This window comes from Notolabrus celidotus, chromosome 20 (genome assembly GCF_009762535.1).
Source record: "Notolabrus celidotus isolate fNotCel1 chromosome 20, fNotCel1.pri, whole genome shotgun sequence".
NCBI lineage: Eukaryota > Metazoa > Chordata > Actinopteri > Labriformes > Labridae > Notolabrus > Notolabrus celidotus.
This window is the reverse complement of record NC_048291.1, coordinates 11,481,587-11,506,929: the sequence shown is the minus strand read 5'-3', so window position 1 is coordinate 11,506,929 and position 25,343 is coordinate 11,481,587. Positions and strand designations below refer to the sequence as shown.

The 25,343-nt window shown below is 40.9% G+C and overlaps 1 protein-coding gene across 2 annotated transcripts; it reads left to right on the top strand.

Moving 5' to 3' along the window:
- Positions 1-531: 531 nt before the first annotated feature.
- LOC117832406 (serine/threonine-protein kinase/endoribonuclease IRE1-like) lies at positions 532-25,333 on the top strand. 2 transcript variants are annotated; one of them, XM_034711507.1, is made up of 22 exons: positions 532-808; positions 8,868-8,988; positions 12,658-12,691; positions 12,879-12,951; positions 13,174-13,246; positions 14,208-14,330; positions 16,503-16,604; positions 16,687-16,930; positions 17,481-17,559; positions 17,876-18,029; positions 18,301-18,416; positions 18,531-18,716; positions 18,843-19,107; positions 19,216-19,306; positions 19,405-19,594; positions 19,890-19,989; positions 20,100-20,299; positions 20,762-20,909; positions 21,079-21,206; positions 22,219-22,342; positions 23,818-23,885; positions 23,967-25,333. In XM_034711507.1, exons 1-22 carry the CDS (start codon positions 731-733, stop codon positions 24,507-24,509), a joined length of 3,240 nt encoding a protein of 1,079 aa, XP_034567398.1. In that variant the 5' UTR covers positions 532-730; the 3' UTR covers positions 24,510-25,333. The 2 variants fall into 2 exon arrangements, with proteins under 2 accessions (XP_034567398.1, XP_034567397.1); XM_034711506.1 differs by having other exon boundaries at positions 18,528-18,716.
- Positions 25,334-25,343: the final 10 nt, after the last annotated feature.

The following is a 25,343-nucleotide window of genomic DNA, read 5'->3' as shown; positions in this document are numbered from 1 at the left end:
GTCTGTGGGGAGTTTTCTCATTGGCCCGCACTGCCGCTGCATTCAGGGGGCATCAAAATACATAAGAAATTGTAAGATCTATTGTAGGAATTCACGCAAAGCCTGACTTTAGTACCAAATCCAGAACGAAAACAATGCAAGTGTCAGAAAACATTGCTTTCCGACTTGCCAATTGACAGAATTATTACTCATGGCGGACCAAAGTCAATGAAAAAATATAAAAATTACCCATTATCATTTAGAAATTACTAGATACACATTTTGTTGTATTTACTGTCCATGCAGAGTGTATGTTTATGTTTATGTTTATTTATTTATATATACCTAGTTTATTCCTGAACAATATGCTGATATACACCATCTTTTGATTTGGTCACTTTTATTTTACAATAACTGTCTGAGCTCTTGCAGACACCGCACTGCAGGAGCAGCAGCTCTAAAAAAAATTGCAAACTCCGAGCATTTGAGCAACACGTGAATGCAGCGCACCTCTCCTTTTCCCCTCCTCCACTTGTATGGATATCTATCCGAAAGTCCAACCCCCACGATTTTCATTTCAGGAAGAAGCGGATCTAACGTTGTCCCCACCACAACCGACACTGGTTCAGTGTACTAAACGCCTCAACGTTGATCACAGTAGAAATCATCATACTTTGTTTGAGCAAAACCACGTTTCCATGTAGTCAGCGGCCGTCCCGACCAAGTCTATCCCGGTTTGAGACTAGAAAATATGGACTGGGCAGTGAGCTGTCGGACCCGGCTGTGGTACATTTTGGTGTTGCTTTCCTGCGCTGGTCTCCCACAAAAGGTAAGAGATAAGCTAGCTTAAGTTTGATGACATTAACTGGGAGCCCACTCTTATCTCAGAGCTGAGCTGTTCATTTTCTGTTATTGATCCCCACAAACATTACAACTCCAAGTCTGAACATTATCTCTTAGTGAACCTGTAGTTTAGTCTGCATGCTGCGTGTTGTCTTCACATGACGCTAACGTTAGCTTGACTGCTGAAAACACTCGAATGGATTATTATTTCCTCTATCACTTCAGTTTATCACTCTCCTAACACTGCTTTATAAATGTTTTATATTTTCAGTCTATCACCAGGGTGTCACCAGCCAAGGAAACCCTTTCTTAGTTCAGCATGGAGATCAAATCCCCATCTTCTTTCAGAGAAACCTGTGGTAGCTGAGTTCCCCATTTATGAAAAATACCCCTAGATTAAAAAACAAACAAACAATGGGTTTCTTTTTCAGTCTCATCAACACACGTGATTCATCAGAAAGTTTCAGAATCCCAGTATTATAGTAGTACATTTGAGAAAAGCTTTTGCTGATACTTGTTAATATAAAGATAAATATCAAATGTGAGTAATGTAAAATGGACAGTGGTGGACAAAATACACAGCTTCATTACTTAAGTATAGATACTCCAGGTCAAATATTACTCCAACACAAGTGAAAGTTGCTCTGTCAAATTAGAAAATACTCAAGTATTCAAAGTACTTTTTAGAATATCTAACGTTGTATTTTCACAATATATAAATGCAGTCAAGAATACATCGGAGTACATTCTCTTACATTATGTTTATTTGGAAACCATTACTTAAAATCTCTAAAAACTATACCATGGAATAAAAACAGAAACTAAGTTGCACCAAGCACAGACAACTTAGTTTGAAATGTTCATCTGGAATGAAACAAATGTTACGTAGCTCAACACGCTTTCTCAGGTTGGACAGTGAATTTTTGTATATTTGGGCAGAGTGAGAAACAGGGAGAACATTTCAAAAGACTCGTATCATTTTTCATTTCAAAAACCTCAAACACAGGCTGAAGATATGACCATGGGTGCTCAGGTGGAGAATTATAGCCATTATTACCACCCCTAAGTTAACTGCCTGATCTGAGTGAAATTTGCTCTGTGTTTGCTCCACGTTCAACCGTGGAGACGCACGATATACAGGTACGACTAAACCACTGAGACAAACAGAACTACACAAACACATTTTACTGTCTTAGGGATCCTTTTTTAGAAAAGAGAAGGAAATTCATGAGCTGACTTCAAAACAAAAGTAGTAAGTAACTAGAGCATTGATAGAAATGTAGAAGAGTCAAAAGTACAATAATTGTCTTCTGAATGTAGTGGAGTAAAAATTATAAGTTTCCCCAAAAAATAACACTTAAGTAAAGTACAGATACTCAAAAAATGTACTTAAGTACAGTACCCAAGTAAATGTACCCTGTTACTGTCCACCACTGAAAATGGAACTATTTACAAAACAGATGTTTATTAAAACCTACCACATATCTTAAAATTACAAAGTTTTACTTTCATGTAGAAATCTTCAAAACATTCTTTTCACATCACAAAATAAAGAAATTGGGTTGGTGTTGTTGGTTGTATGATGTGCTGATACTTCCGCTGCTTGCATGATAGCTCTTCATTTCCTTTCTTCTAACAAGATTAAACACAAGTTCTTCGCTCACAGATAAGTATCAGTCTTAAACTAATCATTTAGTATGTTTGGGCCGGGAAGGTGATAGGGAGGATGTGTTGGTGAAATTATAGTTTTGGATTTTGGGTTCTCTTTTAGGTGTCTGTAGACATCAGGAGGAGAGGAGGGGGTAGATGTAATAGGGGCTGGATGCAAATAAATAAGCTTTGTTTCACTCTATTCTCAAGAATGAATTGTATCACTTGCTGTCTGAAGTAAACAGGTAAGATACAGTGTGTCTGCTTCATCTGCAGCCCCTACTTTTAGAAGCTCCTCAGCATTGTTACACATGATGAATCTTTGATGTGTACTTAATTCAATCAAGCACAACCTGCATCAGACCAGTAACCACAAAAAGCATGCAGTCATGACTCATGATGGAACATTACAACTGTAAGGTTCCGGGATAGAGATGTGTTCATGATTCTGTGTTATCCAGTTAGAAATGTAACAAAGCAAATAGTAAACACAGAATGGATTTTGTTGATTCTGCAGCTGGAGCAAAAATAGTGGCACGCTGACTCCCTGAAACTGAGCCAGATGCAGAGAAAGTCTCAGAGCAGGTCTGATAGCTTAACAGGCCAGTACACCACTAAGCTAAGCAGCAGATTTAACCCTCCTGTTATGTTGTGGGTCAAATTGACCCTTTTTAAAGTCTATTATAGGCAATATATACCTTCCAAACCAGCTAAATGCAGCATAAAAATCTGGGCAAAATTTAGGGCTTTACAATGTGTATTGAAAAAAGTTTTAACGTCAATTTTCATGAAAAACAAGTGAGTTATCCTCATTGAACCATGATCTGTGATAATTAAAGAACACCAATGGACTAAATCTTGATTTAAATGGTTAGTAATGGAGTTAAAAATTAGATTGAAAAAATGTGTATTGGGATTTTTAGGGGTTCTGAATATGCCCCAGGTCAAATTGACACAGGAACATTATTGCTGTTCCAGAGAAACGAACATAACAGGAGGGTGAAGTAGCCTCAATCAGGTTCTTCTTTTAGCCTATTAGACAGTCTTCTGGGGAAGCGGGGGGTGTTAGGTTAAAGGTTATCTAAAGGTTTTACATAGGTTTGTGTTTGGTGTGAGAGAGATAGGAGCAACACTTTTTCGTCCGCGTACTCACAAGTTCACTCCGACTTCACTGCCAGGTGAAGCTGGGGTGAAAAATGTGTCTGTTTGTGTTCACATGCAGCTCATCCAGGGTTATTTTAGGAAGTATTAAGGAACGTTGTGCTAGTCTGAATAGGGCTAAAGAAAAGCTTCATGTCTTACTGTCTCCTCCACAATTTGGCTATTTCTGTGGGCAGCAGATTTCCCCCTTTAAGGAAGACTGGTCTGGCTATGAGTGCTGTTTTTAGACTTTACTTCTCACTTCTACTTATTCCTAACTTCACCCACCTGCCATCCCTTTTAATAACAAGACCCAAATATACCTTGTTACACTTATAAGTGATAGAAGACAATATGTCACCAAGCAGGTCTTTGTTCCATCCCTCTCTTTACGATAACAACTGTTACCGTCCATGTTGGCATATTATTCAGGCTGATTTTGCTCGAAAGAGTAAAAGAGCTGTGATCTGACACTATCTTATCACAGCAGTAGATTGGCTGTGCTTTGACTGTGTGCCTGAGTGAGGACCGACACGTGACATCCTCCACACTGAAGCAACAACACGCAGAGAGCAGCTGATAGACGCTGTTGACAAGGGAAGACATTTCTCCTGTAGAATGATAGAATCGCTCTCGTATTATCGGAGGCTGTAAAGGAAATCAAACATCCATAATCGACATCGCATTTACACAGCCCTGAGGAGAAACCGCTAATTACTGCTCTGATGAAGGATTGTAAAAGTGATGAATCATTAAATGTTTTATTAATACAGTGCTGCACACAGAGTCTGTTAACTGTCAGTCAAGACTTATTTTGATGACCTGATTATGTCTTTATAACAGCCCATTTCCTGACGACTTACCATTTGCAAGATATGCTAGTTCCTGTGTTTGTTTTTTCTTACCCATGCATGCTGCAGACAGACTGCTTATTGCTGCACACAAGCTGTTGCAGGGAGTGTTCCACTTTTAAACAGAAAAGCAGTTACAGGCACTTAATACCAAATTAATGCAATGCAAAAATAATTCTCTTGGAAATATCCTTTCCCATAATAAAGCACTATATTGAGACCTTTTTGAGCTCATGTATTAGATAGTTTAATGTGATATGAATGGCCTAATCACAAGATTGATTTCCTGCCTTAACACGTTGCAACTGAGAGGCCCTAAATAGGGAACCTAGCAAAAAACAGACGTTACAAAATGATTCTTTTGCTTCTCTGCATTTCATCACATTTGAAAACTCTTTTCTCATCCCAAATATTCAAATCAGTTATTATTTATTTATTGACTTATTTATTTATTTATTAACTTATTTATTTATTTAATTGTTGTAAGTAATAGTATAGTAGTTTTTTAATATTTTCAAAACATTTTTTAAAGTTATTTTGATGTAATGTTTTTTTTTTCATTTTAAATAATATTTTGTTTACTTTTTAAATCATATTTTTTCATTTTTAAATAGTTTTTTTTTTGGCTTGTTCACCTTTATTTCATAGAGAGGACAGTGGATGGTGTAGGAAACTGGGAGAGAGTGGAGAATGACATGTGGGAGGGAGGCCACAGGCTGCATTCGAGCCCAGTCTGCCTGCTACATGGACCAGATTATAGTTTTTTTTTAAATAATGATTTTGATTTTTTGAATAATATCTAAGAAACATTTTAAAATTATTATTAATCTTTTTAAAATTTTAAATAATAATTTTAAAATACTCAAATAATATTTAATTTTTTAAATGGTTTTAGATAATATTTTTTATTTTTTTAGATAATATTTTATAATCTTTTAAATAATATATATATGTTTTCATTTAAAGTCATATTTTTGGGGCTTTTACATCTCTCAACCTACCCCCTTCTCCTGCTCCTTGAAAAAGTTTCCTAAATGACATGAACAGCCGAACAGTCTGTGGTGTGATAAAGAGAGAAAGAGTTGGCCCTCGCAAGTTTTGTGGACTTGCATCAGGTGACATGTTTTAGTTTCATGCCCTAACACTCTGGAGAACTAAGAAGACAAAACACACGAGTGCAGAGCAGATGACACACCTCTAACATAGCGCTTATTATGCCTGGAAACTTCTCATGTTCTATCCGCTGCATTTCCCTCGTGCGCTGTATGTTCAGAAGAGGTGAGTTTCCCCCCCTCTGTCTCCTACATGTGTCCAGTCCGTCTGTAAAAACAGCTTTTGCTCAGCTGCTCAAGTTTAACCATACTCCCATAACTATTGGTTACTGGTGTAATAGTGTAGCATCTTGATGAGCGTGTCTAACAGAGGGGTTGTAACAAAGGGTAATACTGAAGATCTCGTGTATGCTCAGTGGGATAAATGCCAGTAACAGCCTGTCCAGAGTTCAGGTTGGTCTGCCATGCGAGAGTCCGTGAAGCACAGTGACACCTGCATGTTACTGCCTGTGACATCATGAGTCCCCTTTTCAAGCTGAGTCTGGCCTCCTTGAAGAAGACGAAGTGAAGAATTCAGAATTTGCCAAGACTTTGGTTTCGCCCAGTTCTGCAGTATTGTGTAACCCCCTTGCGCAACAACTTTTCATTTCTGTGCTACACACAGGATGGAGGGAATGCCCCAATATTTAAGTCTGCGGAGAACAGCCAGATATTGTTAACCAGATGCACGATATTGGATTTTTTGCCGATATCCAAGTGTTGCCGATATTTTACAGCTCATTTTGCAGATTACCGATATTTTTTTCCGCACACCTTATGCAGACATCATCAACTCTCTTCTGTATTGGAATTAGCTTACAGTATTATGGTGATACTCTTATCCCATTTGTTATATAATATTCATTTCTTGTGCAAAATAAGAAACATACTTAAAACTGCATATTTATTTATGACAATTCCTTTAAAACTAAATTAATACAAAAAGATACATCCTACTTAAAACTTGGATGATGCTCTCCCTGAGACAATCACAACAATACTCACAACCAGGGCAAATTTGTCCAATTGCAAATTTGACATAGTAAGTAAAACTAGCCTCTGTTCACAGGGAAAATATGAAAAGTGCAACTGTACAGCCATTAAACCCAAATTGAATAAAATGGTTTACTCTTTGACAGTAAATGTGCCTAAATTAGTCAGCTACATGTATATTACAGACTGCTGCTTAAATTCAAATTTAACTTAAAACATGAGCCCAACATGTGTGCAGCAACCCATTATTTTACCGTTTAATTATATCGGCGGATATCGGTGTGTCGGGCGATATCCGATAGTTCACTTTAAAGCCAATATCGTCCGGTACCGATAATGTGCCAGTACTATCGAGCATCCCTAAACCAGATGTTATCTGAAACCTCACACTGCAGTTATATTAAACAGTTGTTGGTTATCAGTGTTGTTCAGAAGTGAGAAACAGATGGGTAGAAAGTTATTTGCATGCAAAACCAAGAACTCTGATAGAGCTTGCACCCAGGGGCGGGGGGGGGGGGGGGGGGGGGGGGGGGCAAGTGAGTTATGATTCTCCCAGTACAGTTGTTTGATGCTCGTGATGGGAACCGCCACAGGTGCATCATATTGACACAGCTCTTTGTATAGGATGTGAGACATGAGCAAGCAAATGTGGAAGGACCCAGTTTCATTCTGTAGACGCTATGAAACTTTCAGTAGATTCATCTTTCATCTTTGTCAGTTTCTAAACGGTTGATTGTCCCCCTTCATCTTCTATCAAGATCGTAGAATAAAATCCTCCCCCGCTCAGGTTGTCATTCCCTGATTGTTTTATGACACGGGTTGAATTCGGAATTGAAAGCTGAGTGACCAGGTGGAAACACTCAGTGTCTTGGTGTTGGTGGTTGCATTTTTCTCTCCACAACACACACACAAGGGTCCCCTCTAAGAGCTCAGGCAGTTTGTGCCTGACTTTCGGAGCACTTAAGCCCACCTTCCTTATCTCCTCAGAAGCAGCTTAATGCTCAGAGGAGCCTTGTAGTTTTTATGGATTGGTAATCTACATCATATGCAGGGGGCTATTTGCACTGCCCCCATGGACTTGTTGAGGATTATCAGAGACGTTGATCAATACTGCTGAAGACTGTCTCAGCTGCTCTGTGTTCTGAGGCCCCCTGTGGTAAAGATGACAGGTTTAATTGAATGCATCCTTTTTCCATAACCAGTTAATCTCCCCATCAGCTTTTAAACTCTGTCAGTTGAGAAAGTAGAAAAAACACAGCCTATACGAAAGTACACAGACCTCTAAGAGTGACTCCATGGACCTCTTCCTGCACATTGGTGCCAAAAACCATAAGAAGCCCACGGCTCGGTTATGAAGGGCAGCGTTTTTTGAATTCCATAGTGGGTGAGTGGAGCACACATCACCCACAGTGCTGTTAATTCAGACATAAGCCAAGTCATGGGGCTGGGTCAGTGAGTTGCAGTTGTGGTTATATACTCTATTGTTTCCTCTGGATTTGCTGTCTTTGCTGGATTTACTTTTCTCTGTGCAGCCACTGTAAGGTTATCTCTCTGTCGCATGCTTACTCCACTTACAGTAGATCCTCTTAAGTTACTGTATGTTTTATGACAGCCGTATTCCTGAGTACAAAGCTCACTAAAGAAGTGTTCACATATAGAAAGACAGCTCACGATCTGTGTGTGCTCTTTGAAAGTTGCATTCAAAAAAAGCCTAAACGACCATATATGGAATAATGGAAGCGAGCATGGTTTCCACACACGTGCTCGTCCCCATGCCCTGTTTGTTTACCTTCCTCCACGGTGCGGCCCTCGTCTCCGGCTGTTACTTTGAACCCTTTCAGCACTCATCCAGCAACCTGCCCTCTGTCACCTAGCAAGGCAGCCCACTCCCACTGTGATCTTCAACTGTCATTGCCAGGCATTGATTTGAAGTTCATTGATTTGTAAAGTGGGGTGAGATGGCGCACTCCCCGGGGCAACCCATTCACCCTAACCCCTGCAACAAAGTACTCCACACGGGACAAGATGAGTCATTTTTCAACAATGCATCATCCGCGAACGTGCCGTCATTTCAACATAATCAGGAATACTTGAGTGATTAGTGGCTCCTCAAAACCCTCATTGCAAAATCATGTTTGAAGTTAAACTGTGGACTTCATTCAGAGCTCACACAAGCTTCCCTGCAAACCTCACAGCTTCATATGTCACAATTTAATAAGTTATCCCATAAATTCAAATGCATGATGCGTAAGAAGGATAGAGATCTTTGATTGTGCAGTTGTTAATCATAATTATTGATTTGTTTTGTGTGTTTGTGTAGGGGTTTTGCAGTGCCAGCACAGTTTCCCTTCCTGAAAGTCTCCTCTTTGTGTCCACGCTGGATGGAAACCTGCATGCTGTCAGCAAGAAGTCCGGCATTATCAAATGGACTCTGAAAGAAGGTAAGAGAAGAGCACGAAAGTCAAGTGGCACAGGGAAAACAACGCCATCTGTTTTCTTTCTTTTTTCAACACAAAGCAGTTTCAGCCTTTGGGGCTTTTCAGAGTTCATAGATGACATGAGTGGCGGGGTGGAAAACCAGAAACAAGAGGGAGGTTGACCGGCTGAATTAGTTAACTTATGATATTACACAAGCAGAAGTGTTAAAAGAGTGAAATGTTGACGATGTTAACACTTGGTACAACCCTGATACCGATATCTGATCGACTACATGAATTATTTAAAGAGTGAAAATGTTTCGGCAAAAATCAAAGACTAAAATGAGTTTCAGTCGACTAAAACTAGACTAAAACTATAAAGGGCTGAAAAGACTTAAATGTGACTAAAACTAACAGGCATTTTCGTCTAAAGACTAAGACTAAATCTAAAATAGACGCCAAAATTAACAGGGGGGGTAATTACAGGTTAAAATATATCAAATTTGTATCTAACATTTGTTATATTTATACTGAGAAAAAATATATCACTACATATAATTTTCCTTATTGAATTACTGCCCAGCCCTAGTTTAAACTATAAAGACATTGAAGGGCCATAGATGAAACAGGTAAATGTTACATTACAGACTCAGCAAAATGATCTGATCAAACTAACAGTGATTGTTTTCCTTATTGATAGAATTATGTACTCTCTGTGATCACTATCAACAACCAACATAAGCAGAAATCATTGATCGTTTCAGATGTAAAGTTGTAAGTTTGTGCCTCATGCTTACAAACATTGCAGAAAAAGGATTCACATGTTCAATAATTGTTGAATTAAAAGTTTAATTAGCCTGTAGCACACTTTATTTTACCAATAAGTTGAACTTATTGTAATGAATTTTGAAAAAAACTACTGAGAGAGTTTTTTTGCATTGTAAATATTGACTTGAAGGAAATGTTTTCAGAGCTCAAGCTGAGGAAAATGAAGTGTACTGTGAGGCACGGGAGGTGGGTAATGATTAACCAAGAGAGGGGCAAATATAGCCTGTAATCAAGGTCAGAGTGGGCAAGGGTGAGGTGTCACCTGCACATGTACTATGGTTACCATGTTAATGTACGCTCCGTGCACTAGGAATTTCCTCTGTATTAACATTCACTGAAGGGTTAGTTTAAAAACATTACCTGCTGTAGAGTTAGGTTTATCTTCCATCAGGGAAATATTTGCTGAAAAGCAGAAGACCTTGTTCTCTTCTTAACATTACAGCACACAATGCTTTGAACCTACGAGTCCTCACGAGTGTCACCTAACACTCTTTAATAACCAGAAGGAGAGGATGCTACCTCCGCATCATCTGTTTTTCGGGAAAAGCTGTTGAATATATTTTCAACTGGTTCTGTACCCGGCTCCACACACACACACACCTGGTGCTGTGTTCCAGTCAGGCAACCATACACCCACATAACGAGGGGGAGGCGGAAATCTCTCCCTGGATCAAACAATACAGCTCAGCCCACATGTACACTCTCTAACTGTTGGTTTGTCACTCTCTGTTGACTTTGCAAACACTTATAAAACTTCATATGAGCAGATTTAGTGTCTTTTGTGCAGCAGAGGAGAATAGCACAGTGTTGTTTTCTTCCTACAATCAGCAATCCGCATAATGAACGCTGGTGCTTTTGGAGCACAGGAGTCGTTCACCACCTTTAAGTAATCCTCGGCCTCTCCCCCTCTGCTAATGTTGACCCCCTTTGGGCACCTCCACGAGATCAACACCATCTGGCCCACACCCTGTGTGTTCACACTGTAGGGAGGTGGTTGTTTGTCTACTAGTAATGGCAGCTCTCGGCTTATAACGCTATTGTAGTGTTTAACCGTCTTCTTGAATACTCACAATGCTGCGAATATATGTTTTTAAATCACAATGAAACAGAAGGTTGTTTTAAAGGGATGCACCTCATTGGCAGGAATATAACTAAGGCAGAAATTATGTTTAATGAAGTTAGAAATCTGCATCAAGTTTTCTGTTTGTGGCTCACTTTTGAACCAAACTGATTTCTTCTGTATTAAATGGGAGGTTACAGCTGTCTGCTAGGCATGCTTAAAGAACTGATGCATCCATTTGGATTTTTCAATCAGATATGACACCTCCGGCCACAAGATTTGAAGCCAATGCGGGAGTGTTAAAAACTGCAGTTTCTCAAGTGTCTGCTCGAGGCTGGCTCCGGAAGTACTGGAAACCAAATACACACAAATTCAAAGAAGCCGATCTTTATAGCAGAAATAAATATGTTTACAGCCTGATACAAAAAAACAAGTGTAGTCTGGATAGCTCATTTCCCGATCGGCACACACTGAATGGGGGGTGAATTTTTTCATAACGCGTCAATTTCGAAGATATTAAGATTACAACGTTTCCATTCTGAGAGGCACAGCTGACTTGATTGACAGGTGGGATCACTGTCGCTGTTAGTGAGGAGGCTCAAAGCCCACCTCTTTACCTCACACTCGCTCGACAGCAGTTAGGTTGACTTTGGCATATCCAATATGTCTCCCGCCGACGATTGGCTTCAAAACAGTGCTTCAGAAACAGATAGGTGAAGTCACACATACTATGTCCATTATTTATACCGTCTATCTTGGTAATACAAGTATTAACATATAATCATGTCTAATGTTATCCTGATGGATCATGCAGATCTGCTTTAACAGTTTACCAAAATGTGCACATGATTTTTATTGCGAAACACGTAAAAATGAAATATTTACCGTACTTTTATGACACAATGTAAAAGGTGCATACCCCCACAGACTGCATCAGAGTATAACATGAGTGGCATTACCTTTTTAAATAGTCAACAGCTTGGCCTTGTCAAAAGTTTAAAAATGTTCATTTACAGCCAATGCTAAGAGTTATTTTTGGTCAATCTGGTATCATCATACACTTTGAAAGACTATTTTTATACATATGTTTTTTGGGGGTTATTTTCACCTTTAATGGACAGGACAGCTGAATAGAGAAATGTGGGGAGCAGAGAGTTGCGGAGGACATGCAGTAAATGGTCTAGGCTGGAATCGAACCTGCAACCTCTGCGACGAGGGCTATAGCTTCTGTACATGGGGTGCACGCTTAGACAGCTAGGCCAACGGCTCCCTGGAAGACTGTTTTTAAAAATGTTAAGAAGAAAGTCTTTTTAAGCAGCCTCTCCTTGGGAAGCATCTCACAAGATAAAAATGCACATCCATTTTTCCTGTAGCACTAAAGTTACACAGTATGACACGAATCACATGTGTTTCCATTGCACCAAGATGATAGTAAACACCCTCCTCTATCAATCCCCTTCACGTGTCAGGTCATTAGAGGCATTTTAGGTGTCAAAGAGGATCCTAAAGAGGATACAATCAATTCATAGCATATTATACGATCATTCTTCTCTTCCCATCATTGGCTCTCCATGTTTGGCATTCTCCCAGAGAATATGTTTGCAGACACGACTGTTTGCCTTTTATGTTTGCCTCTGGGAAATTCCTTTTCATTTGGACTTTGTGTTCCGTGTGGTTGAATGTCACAGATGTTCATGCCATCCTCTTACTCAACACCTTCACCGGTGCACCATGCTTTCCATTGTTGGCTAATGTTCTCGTCAGTCCTGAAATGCATCTTGTCTCTTTTTTTTCCCTCCTCACAGATCCAGTTCTTCAGGTCCCCACACATGTGGCAGAGTACGTACCATTGAGTTATTTTCTGCATGGGTGTATTTATCCTAGTGCTTGTGACAAAAGATGCTGAATGCAAATGGATATGCTAACCTGTTGAGCCTGTCTCATCTGTCACTCACACGAATACATCACATGATCTTTCTCATACTGGTTTTGAGATGTGATGTGTCTTCTTGAATCTTTATTCTAGACCAGCTTTTCTGCCTGACCCCAATGATGGCAGCCTGTACTCTCTGGGAGGGAAGAACAACGAAGGCCTCACAGTAAGAGGAAACAATCTTTTATCACAAACCATAATCTAGAGCCGTTTATATGAACAGGTTATCACTTCCTTCTTCTATAGAAAAACACCCTCTCACCCCATGTGAAATTAAATGCACCCTCATTCTGATGTTGCAGATGTGATGGTGAATGCAGTTTTCCCATGTGTTGTCGCAGTACATAAAGCATGTCTTTGTTTAATGTTCTTTATTTTGCTCAAACAGAAATTACCTTTCACCATCCCTGAGTTGGTGCAAGCTTCTCCATGTCGCAGCTCTGATGGCGTCCTGTACACCGGTGAGTCTAACCCTCTGATCGCATGAACATGTGCCAACCATGCCTCAGTGCGTCTCCTCACCTCATTCAGCCGGGTTTATCTGGCTTTATAAAATACCTTACTGTACCTCTCACCCGCACTCAACCTGCAGACAGAGCCTGTGCTCTTTTGAATTTACAACGGCCTCCAGAGGAAAGTTGATCTACCACAATGACAGACTGTGTGTCTTTGTTGAAAGGGGAGCGGGTGACATTTGCCTCCACACAGTCATTATCAGTGAGGCTTTTGTTTTCATTCAGCTGAAGCTGCAGCTGGAACAAAGCACATAGGAGATACAGAGGTCTTAAAGAGCTGCAGCCTTGGGTTTCTCACTCTTTACATGTGTTCTTAAATTCACACTGAGCTACATGTTTGCTGGTGTTATTAGCCACATCTCTTACCTTTGTTATTTTCCTCTCAGAACAAGCAGCTCCTTCCTGATTTAATAGTGTCAAAATGCCACTCCCCACGTTGAAGACAAACGTGAGATACCAGAACAATGAGTCCATAATGGGTTAGCCGTTTAATGATAGAAAGGTGACACCCATCACTGTGAAGTTTAAACGGTTGCTCGTTAGTTTGCTTAAACAGACTTACACTGAAGCACCTTTTGGTCAATCTTGACATGTCCTTAGAATAGAAAATCTTGTGTCCTTTAAGGCAGAAACAAAGTCACACATTCAACACGGAGTCCAGCAGCTTGTCTTTGCACTTGCTACCCAATACAGAAAATGAAAAAAGGTGTAGAGAAAAGCAGAACAGTTACAATGTGTCAAAACCAATTGACAACCCGAGTATATAATTTAAAAGAACATACTCAGACTACATCTACGACTCATTGATGGGAGTCGCTGGGACACTAAATGTATGTTGTGCTTTAATTAAAACAATATAAATGTTTTGTCATGGCAGAGGTAAAAATGTCTTTCTGTGTTGGTAAAGGTAAGAAACAGGACTCCTGGTACGTGGTGGACCTCTTGACTGGTGAGAAACAGCAGACCCTGACTTCCTCCTTTGCTGAGATGCTGTGTCCCTCCTCGTCTCTGCTCTATCTGGGACGCACAGGTAACAAAATGAAACTTCCACTGAACACAGCACAGCTAATATTCTAAAGTAACCAGAGAACTGTTTTCGATTGGATGTTATTTGGAGTAAAATGCTTGAGGTAGTAAATCTGGATGTTTGATTTATATTATATTCTTAAATTCATTGAGAGCTGTCAAAGCAAAATGTCCTGAAACCCAAACCAAAATTGCAGGCTTTTGACATTTAGCTGAGTCATGATTATCAAATAATCTATAAATACAATAGACTGTGTAAAATATGGACGTAGTATCCGTGACGTCATCCATCTGTTTCTGAAGCGCTGTTTTAAGGCCAATCGGCGGCGGCCATATTGCTGCTGTTTAGCTATTGTGACGCAAAGAGGTGGGCTTTGAGCCTCCTAGCCAATAGCTACAGTGTTTCCGCCTGTCAAGTCATCAAGTCAGCTGTGCCTCTCATTGGAAGACTCGTAATCTCAATATCTTTGAAATTGCAGTGTTAGAAAAAAATCCACCCACCGTAAAGTGTGTGCCGATCGAGAAATGAGCTATCCAGACTACACTCGTTTTTTGTACCAGGCTGTAAACATGTTTATTTCTGCTGTAAAGATCGGCTTCTTTGAATTGGTGGGTATGTGGTTTCCGGTACTTCCGGAGCCAGCCTCAAGCGGATCCTCGATGGACTGCAGTTTTTAGCACCGCATTTGACTCATATTTTTAGACCGAAGGTTGTCGCTTGATAAATACAAAAAGGTGACTACCAGGAATCAAACCTACACTGAGTAAAGGATAATGTATGGTTAGCAGGTTGTTATGGGAAAAAGAATCCCGACAGGGTGAGACAAGTGGAGCCACCGCTCATGGTTTGAATTTCTTTGTAGAGACCGGTAACGTAAAGTGGCTCTCACCTGCTCCTCTGCCATTGCTAATATTGCTGGACAGGATCCAATATGTAAACATCTGTAGCCTGCCGATTTAGCATGCTAACCAAAGCTAACGTTTTAGCCACATTGTTTACCAATATAATGCTAACAGAAGCTAACGGTTTTACCTCACCTTACGGTCTATGGTGTCAACAAGCAGAAGCTAAATGTGCCTGAACTCTTTTCCGCGTATTGATTTGACATGACGTGTGATCAATTTACCTCTGGTGTTGCTCAAGTTAGTGAAAATTATTAACTGTTGTCAAGGGGTTTGGACCAATCAGAATCAAGCATCTTAAACAACCGGAAGATCAGTAAGACAGCCAGGTAATAAGATATCATATCATACAGTACCATAGTAATACTTTAGTCTTACCTGTGCATGATAAAAATACATGAAACTGCCAAATTTTACCATAAATAATTGAGCCAAATATATTTAGCAACAAGAAAAAACTCAACAAGACATTCTGACTGTAAAGAGATCAATAAAGCCAGAAAAAACAAGTAACCAAGTAACATGGTATGAGCTCAGAAAACAGGAATTATGTTCGATGTATTTCCCAAGTACATGCTAGGAGGGTTCCCAGCGTACGACTTCCTGTACCTACAATCACATGATCAGTCAACTAAAGAATGCAGATCAACTCTTTACTCATTTTGTCTTTCTTCCAAAGTAAGATCAGACTTTGTTCAAGATAACTCCAAGATTAACAAATCTCCAAGCTACCTTTAAAAAACAAACACGTTAAAAGAACAAGGCCCCAACCAGCCGTATTTTAGTCTCACTATCACTGCAGCCCATCCCATTCAGCTCTTGATTTAATCTAGCTAATTAACAGGCCTATTTGTCTTGCATGCTGTAACCCCTAAGTGTTAGCAAACCTGTATTTACCTTCAGCTCATCCCTGTCTTTCCACCCCCCCCAGTCCGCCCCTGCAGTGCTTAAGGCTACAGAAACTAGGAAGGTAATTGAGGAGCATGAGAGTCTTGCGAACGGAATACTCTGTCAGTCCTTAATGTGGTGTCAAGTCAGACTTTGCTTTGTCACCTCACACTGTAATCGCTGGATTAAATTTCAGTGTCCCTACATTCTTTTCCTGGAGTAAATACCATTTTCGAAGAAGAAGAAATTCAAAACCACTTTTTTTATTACGCTCAGAAATGGATCCTTGCAGCCTCACTGCCTTTTGTGATTGTTACATAAGAGAAGCAAATACAACAAATGTTTCCTCCTGAGTGAAGAGGCCTTGTTGTTTTATCCTTGTCAGAGTATACCATTACCATGTATGACACCAAGAGCAGAGAGCTGCGCTGGAATGCCACCTATTCTGATTATGCCTCCACCCTTCCCGATGATGACACCAAATACAGTAAGACTCTTGATACACCGGCTTTTTAGAAGTTTCCTGAAAGACGATGATATTCACTTGTCTGCTCTTTTGCCCCTTACAGAAATGGCTCACTTTGTGTCCAACGGTGATGGCCTGGTGGTGACCGTGGACAGAGAATCAGGAGATTTTCATTGGGTGCAGAACTACAAGTCTCCAGTGGTGGCCATTTACATCTGGCAGCGCGAAGGACTCCGCAAAGTTGCCCACACTAACGTGGCCGTGGAAACACTTCGCTATCTCACTTTCATGTCTGGGGAGGTTGGCCGCATCACCCAGTGGAAATACCCATTCCCAAAAGAGAATAAGTAAGAATAAATCTATGTAGGCTGCACACATTTCTTCTTTTTCCTCATATTCATATTCACCTTCATTGAGTTTTTTTAAACCCTGAAAATTCTCAGTTAGATTTTGATCTGAGTTTGAATCAAGCATCCTGACATTGGCAACACTCTTTTAAACATGTTGGAACCTTCCTTCGATTAATCACGGGGCTTAAATTCCTAAAAAGGTGAAATCTAGACGCTCTTTTGTAAGATGAGAGGTTGCTTAATAATTGTGATGGAGTCTAGACTTGTAACATCTAACAGGAAGGTTGCAGACCAGCCTTGTATCAGATCTCGTTTCAGACAGCAGTACTGTTTTTATTTTTAAACATTGTGTTCACAGCTGCTCGGACTGAAAATGTTCAGAAATAGGAATTAGAGCGATTGTTCGAGTCTCTGTGTCCTCCACTTTAACAGCCTTCTTGTACCCTTGCAGTTTCAAACTTCCATTGAGCATGACACACAGATGTTGATTTCTAATCTTAAAATTAATCAGGCAATTCTTTGATAGTTGTTTTTTTTTTTTCTTCAGGGCTGCTTTGTACGTGGGGAAATACTCCAGCAGTCTTTATGCTTCTCCCTCAATGGTGCACGATGGAGTCACTGTGGTGGTGAGTGACAGTTACATGCATATCTTCATATAGTCAAAACGCATTACTTATCACATTAACATAAAACGTGCATATTTACTGTATACATGTTAGTTTTGCTGCAGTCTGACTCAAGAGTTAATCTACTTTTTTCATCAACCTGTCTTCTTTTTTATTGTGGTTTCCAGTTTGACTTCTGACTTTGTATGAATTCATTGTGTTTCAATTTCATCCTGGCCTGCCCCAGTAAAAGTCACAAAGAGGCCTGGTTCCTCAAAACAGAATCAAGAAATACTTCCTGTATTCATATGTGATGTTTTTGTGTGTGATGTCATAGCCTCGTGGCAGCGTCTTCCCCAGGCTGGAGGGTCCTGACAGCCAGGAGACTGTGGAGGACAAGGAGTGTGTTATCACCCCTAGTGTGGAGTTTAACTCGGCCCTCCGCGAGAGAAACCGTATCAACTTCATGAGAAACTACCTGCTCCTAATAGGTACTCTAACATAAAGTAGTATCAGCAATAGCCTAACCACCATTCACATGTTTGATATTAGAAACATATAATGGTTGGATTTTGAATCCAGGGCCTTACATGGTACACTTTGAGTAACTTTGTTGTACTGAGACTGCCCTCTGCTGGTGAATCATGTGAATATAATTAAACACAGATATTTAGAAATACTGCAAACTTCACAACTAACAAAGTATTTGGTGATGACTCATGAGTGTAGGGATTTCAAAGAAGTGACATCTTGCATTTTTAGGTTATCATGAGACGCCTCCTGAAGCTCACACCAAGATCCTGGAGAAGTTTCCTGACAGCTTCCCTCGCAATCAAGGCAACGTCATCCCACCTACCACTGACAAGAAGGTTGAGGAGGTGAGTGAGCCCTGAGATTTTGTGTTCAGAGGATTTTTCAGATATCAACACGTCTCTGCAGATTTGATCATCCCATTCCTCTCTGTCCTCACTCCCTCCTCTTTGCTGCAGAAGGTGAATGATAGTGGTATGGATGATCGCCCGCCTTCCCCTGTAACATCTGTCGGACAAACTGGGGCCGGTGGTCACCCTGCACGTACGGAGGCACCTGTGGACTCGATGCTCAAAGACATGGCCACTATCATCTTTTCCACTTTTCTCCTGGCTGGCTGGGTGGCCTTTGTAATTACCTACCCCAAAGTAAGTCCAACAGCAACACCTAGTGGACTGTTGAGTGCTTGCAGCTGGCTTGTTCTAAGTCTCTACTGAACACCCTACAAACAGGTCCCTTTTAGAGCCTTATAAGAGTCTTGTTTCTTATCACAGAGTGTTCACAAGCAGCAGCAGCTACAGCACCAGGAGTTCCAGAGACAGATGGAGGAAAGGTTGGAGCTTCTACAGAGGCAGCAGCCGTTCCCCCCAGCAGACTTAGGGCTCGGCTTGGCCCAGGACAGTGACTATCTGGAGGTCGCCCGCACTCGCTCGGAATGCTCAGACCACAGCAGCCCCAACGTCACCCCCCGTGCCTCCAACCATTCCAACTTGTCTGTGTCTGAGCTGGGAAGCTCTGCAAATGAGCATGAGGATGGAGGTTAGCATTTGGAAGTTAGGATGACACGCACATCCTGTTTTTTGGGCTTTCCTCAACTCTAAAGTTACAACTCTAACACAGTTTGTCTGGAATGTTCTATTTGTTTAGAGGAGGACTCCAATCTGGTCAGAGTGGGCAACATAACCTTCCGTCCCAAAGAGGTCTTGGGTCACGGCGCTGAGGGGACCATTGTGTACAAGTAAGTGTGAAAAACCAGTCGACAATGACTTGTGAAAACTTTGGCTAATTTGTCCAATACTGCAGAAATAACACTGCATTTTGTTTTTCTTTACAAAGGGGTCAGTTTGATAATCGTCCTGTGGCCGTGAAGAGGATTCTCCCAGAGTGCTTCAGCTTTGCAGACCGGGAAGTTCAGCTGCTGAGGGAGTCAGACGAGCACCCGAACGTTATCCGTTACTACTGCACTGAGAGGGACCGTCAGTTCCAGTACATTGCAATTGAGCTGTGCGCTGCCTCACTTCAAGAGGTAACAAATCGCTAAAAGCATTTCTTAAACCCTTTTTTTGTGTGTGAACTAAAGTCTTTCACAGTAGACACATGCGTTGTGTGTGATTAAAAATGCAGTTGGACTGTGAGTGTAGATGTACATTTTCTTGAATCGTAAGAGGAATGCACTTATTTGTGTCTGTGCTGCCATCATAGAGCACAAAAATGCAAGGAGCTTCTACTAATGTGATTTTGCTGCATTACACATCTCTGTGAAAATGAGACACCCTTCATGGTTAGGGGCTACACTGACTGCTGTCTCTACTGGTTTTTAGTACGTGGAGAGGAAGGATTTTGACCGTCATGGACTTGAGCCAGTTATGCTTCTTCAGCAGACCATGTCAGGATTGGCTCACCTGCACTCTCTAAACATTGGTAGGCCAAGTGGTGTCACCACTTTTTTCATCCTCATCATTATTGGCTGTTATGTACAACATGAAAAACACCTGTTGGTCTTTACTCATGTTCACACTTTTTCCCTTCAGTCCACAGAGACTTGAAACCTCACAATATCCTGGTGTCCATGCCCAACGCCCACGGTCGGGTCCGAGCCATGATCTCAGACTTTGGCCTGTGTAAGAAGCTGGCAGTGGGCCGGCACAGTTTCAGTCGGAGGTCCGGTGTGCCGGGTACAGAAGGTTGGATTGCCCCTGAGGTGCTCAGTGAGGACTGCAAAGACAACCCGGTGAGTGAAACGGTTTTTTGATGTCAGAAAAGAAACACATAATGATGCCTTTGGAAAAGACGTTACAACACTGTCTATAAAAGTGCAATACAACATTCTAGATACATTTGGCAAAAGAAAGTTTCTTACAACCTTTATTACCTTTTATCTTTTAAGAATTCTGTATAGTCTTCAGACAGGCAGAACTGTCTCTTTCTCACATGTCAAACACAGCTGGAGATCCCTTTAGACAACTAATCACGCTCTAGTTAAGACAATGGGTGGCTCCTAGTTAGAGCATCCTGGTGGAGACTTCTTCCATAACTGCCTGATTTTGCATTTAGCTCTACAATAGGTGTAAGGATGTACCTATTGGTAAAAGTGTACATAACTTGATAACTGATACAAATGTAAGTAGTGTACAAGTGTTTTATTATATGCCACTCTGACCCCTGTGTCCTTTCCTTGTCTTGTCCCATGTAGACGTGCGCTGTTGACATCTTCTCCGCTGGTTGTGTTTTCTACTACGTGGTGTCTCAAGGATGCCACCCGTACGGCAAGTCTCTGCAGAGGCAAGCAAATATCTTATTGGGCTCACACAACCTGGATTACCTGCAAACTGACAAACATGGTGAGGACTAAACTTGAGATGTTGTTTCCTCTGGTAGCTCCCTAATGTGTGTATACAATAACAATAATGATGTTAAGAAGATGGTTTGGTTAAAACTAAGCAGATGAAAAATGACTTACAGTTTCACTCGGTGCACAAATGTTTCAACAATTCATTGTTTTGGACACAGGGGACATCGTAGCCAGAGATCTAATAGAGCAGATGTTGGGCATGGAGCCATACAGGAGGCCTTCAGCTGAGAGCGTTCTCAAACACCCTTTCTTCTGGAGCCTGGAGAAGGAGCTGCAGTTCTTTCAGGTTAGTTTTCATGACTGAAATGATTTCAGTGGTTGTACTGGAATACATACTGATCGCTCATTTTAGGCTCCATGTTTTGTTTGTTTTTATGCTGCATCAATTCACATGTTCTTCCTGAAATTTCCATGCAATGTGATTCAGGAAGCAAAGTCATGGTGTTGTCTGCATCAGTCTGTGTTCAAAGTTGAGTTTGGATTATAATTACTCCAAATGCTTTAGTCTTTAAAGGGGACATATCATGAAAAGTACTTTTTCAGTATTTTGCACAGACACGTTGGTGTCTGGAGTATTAACCCACTCACAAAATGTGAAATAAGCCCACCCAGTCCTTAATTGGTGGTCCATTTGAGTCTGATCACACACATCAGATGTTCTCTTTACAATCTGCTCGCCTTGAGACGTCACAAGGCGAGCGACTAAAATGTTACGTTATGTTAATGTGGTTATCTGTATTTGGTACTTTTTCCACCAGACAGTTTGGCCGATGATATCTATATGCCAGACTAACTTGTGTGTGAATTCTGCTTTTACATCTGACTCCGGTTGAGACATATAAGACCAGACAGTGCTGTCTCCTGCAGCCATGTTTCGACACACACTCACAAGTTGCTATGGTAACATGACGCTCTTCTCATGTTGGCACACCTCGCGGAAGAGAAAAGGTCATGTAGATTTAAAAAGACACACACCAAAAACAGAGCATTTTTAGAAATGGTGTTTAGAGCTGGCCCAAAACCTCCTCAGGTGCTTGATTCATATAACATTTTGACTCAAACATGTCGAGGATGTTTCATTTAGACAACAGTAGACTGTATTAAATGGTTGAAAAAGGGCATGATATGTCACCTTTAAAATCCACATTTTAACCTGCATAAGTTTAATACCTTAATATAGACACAGTATGATGGATATGTCAATCAACCCTGTGTTTTTTTCATGTATACTAACACTTTGAATAAAACTGCCTCTGTATAAATTAAAAGGTGCTCAAGTTTTTTGTGGTTTCTTACAGGATGTCAGTGACAGAATAGAAAAGGAGCCGCTGGATGGACCAATTGTAAGACAGCTGGAGAGAGGAGGGAGGGCTGTCGTCAAGGGCGACTGGAGGGAGCATATCACAGTGCCACTGCAGACCGGTATGAGACTGTTGCTGAAGTTTCAAATACAATCCTGTAAAATAGTCTTATTTCCTCGTATTAGGGTTATCGTACAGCATTCTACAACTCTTGATAGAGGTGGCTGCAGGAAGGCTTTGGCATGATGTGTGTTTGTAGTTGTACAGAGTATTGTATTATGCTGCTATCACAGCAGAAAGTGGTGACTCAAGCCTGCTGCTCCTCGTCAACATGACGCAGACTAGGTCTAACAACTTCAGCTGACATGCAAACATGTTACTTAAAAGTCAAATGTTATTCATGAGGTAGTCGTGAATTGATCAGGCTGGTTATATTTTTTTACTTGTTGTACTTTTTGACTGCTTTTCTGTCAGATGAATTAAGTCATGCACCAGATACCAGGACTAGATGTAGACATGTCTGCAAAATCATGACTTAAATTGACTGTGCAAATAAAACAGGAGTGTATATATGTTTAAAAAAATTCCAATTAATAGAATGTATTTGTTGCAGCATTTCCACACTCGCAATAGCTGAAATGTTTCAATGTCTGTGTACATCTTTAGAGCTCAATTTGGGTTCATGAATGTGCCAGAACAGATGGTGTAAGATTTTGCAAAAAGAACCCAAACCATATCCGTTTAAATATTCAGCTACATTTTAGGTATTTTAAATTAACATCTACTAATTCATATCACCTGCTGCATTCTCAGCTAAAAGTATTTCCACCTCATCTGAAGTATTATGGGATCTTGATAATACATGCCGGTTAATGTTAAGGAACTTGTTTTTTGAGCAGTGTTTGTGCAAGCTGATCATTTCTACATTCGGCTCTAGATGTTACAACATTTGGGTACTTCAGGAACTGTATATAATAAAACACGGCTGTATAAATCCAGGACTTAATGTATGTAGAATGGTTCCTTGTTAGATGATACCAAACGGCAACCTCCGGTCTCAAAATATGAAGCCCATGTGGAGGTGTTATAAACTGCAATTCATTGAGCATCCGCTTGAGGCTGGCTGCAGAAACACCGGAAACCCCATAGACACCAATTCAAAAAAGACGATCTTTGCAGCATTAATAAACACGTTTACAGCCTGGTTCAAAAAACGGCTTGGGTCTAGGTAGATAATTTCTCTATCGACACACACTGTACCAAGGGGGAGATTTTTTTTCTAACGCACCAGTTCAGAAGATATTAAGATTACGAGTTTTGCCCAAATAAAAACAAGACTGACTTGACTGACAGGCGGGAACACATAACTGTCTGCTAGGAGGCTCAAAGCCCGCCTCTTTACCTCACACTAAGTTTGGTTGCGTTCAGCATTACCAATATGGCTCCCGCAAACGATTTGGCTTCAAAACAATGCTAAGATACAGATGGGTGACGTCACATATACTACGTCCATTATTGAGACAGTCTATGGATGATACTTATGGATTCATTCTGTGGTTGGTGCATTGAAGTTTTCTCTTTCTCTTTCTTTTGCAGATCTCCGGAAATTCCGTTCCTATAAGGGTGGATCAGTCAGAGACTTAATGCGAGCAATGAGAAACAAGGTAGGAATGTGCTTTTATATTTGGCTTTTTAAAGACTGTGCTCTCAATAGTTTGACTCACTACTTGCTCTCTCTTCAACAGAAACACCATTACAGAGAGTTGCCTGCGGAGGTACAGGAGACTCTGGGCTCCATCCCTGATGACTTTGTCTCCTATTTCACCTCCCGCTTCCCCCACCTACTCATGCACACCTACCTGGCCATGCGGACATGTGCATCAGAGAGGCCATTCCTGCCTTACTACTCCACTGCTGAGCAGGTTGCAAAAACACAAGCTGAACACACACACCTCAGCCCACAAAGACAAAATGAGCCATGCACTCAACCTCTGCAAACACACACACCATCATCCTCCTCACAATCACAGGAACCTACACATTCTGCACAGCCAGTGCAGGTCTCTCACGCAACACCTAATGCACCATTGCCCTCTTCATTACCGGATGAGTCTGTACCCTCACACCTGCCAGTTGAGACAGTGCAGCCAGCAGAGACAACCTTGTCCACTCAGATGCCCATATCTGCCTTGGAATCAGCCACAGACCCTCTCAGGCAAATAGAATCCAAGCAGTCTGAGATGCACACACTACCAGATCGTCCTCCACAAGAAAAAGAACCAGTTTGAACTGGACCAGCGACGGGTGGACCCAGCACAGACGAGAGCTTTGTCTTAAAGGGTGGACGCCAAGTGGGGTTCAGTTGCTGCACCTTGAGCTGGTGTTGACTAGGCCTGCAGTGCCTGGGATCACCTGCTGGGTGAAGCAGCTGCATCCTCAGTTTAAGTGCCTTCCGCTCACCTGAGATATGTTCCCCAGCAGAGCAGTCCACAGGTCTGCCACTGAGGAAGTCTCATAACCAACAGGATGTTGTTGGACGTTATCTTGTAGCAGGACTGAGAAAAGAGAATCTCTGGTGTTTTATAACAGCATGTCCAAAAAGTGTTTGTCTCTAAAATATGTGGTCTCTATTGTGGGAAACATGTCTGAATCTTGTTGGGAAATTTTATTGTGCAATGTTGTATTTCTCAGTGAGCTTGTTCACTGTGCAGATGCTGTATGTATATTTTTGTATAGACTGATTCAGAATTTGGATCATCAATGTTGAATCATTTAATACGGCCAATGTGCCTTTTTTTTTAAATATCACTGTGCTGCATGGGTACAGATCTTTGACTATGCTAAATGTGCTTGATTCCAGTTAATGCTGCTAGACTGCTTCTCTATTGTCAATCAAGATTATTCTGCTGACCTGGAAAGAGGTAACTGTTCCAAAGGGCATTCACTGTGACACCTGAATACATGTATTTTTATTCTCATGTGATCACGTGGAAAATTAAGAGATTAGAGTTTGGGCAGGCTGCAGGAATATCATGTATGAAAACGTTCTCAAGGGGCGATTCAGTGAAGTTAATAACTTGCACATTAAAATCTATTTTTTTTTATACTTGAACTTTGCTTGT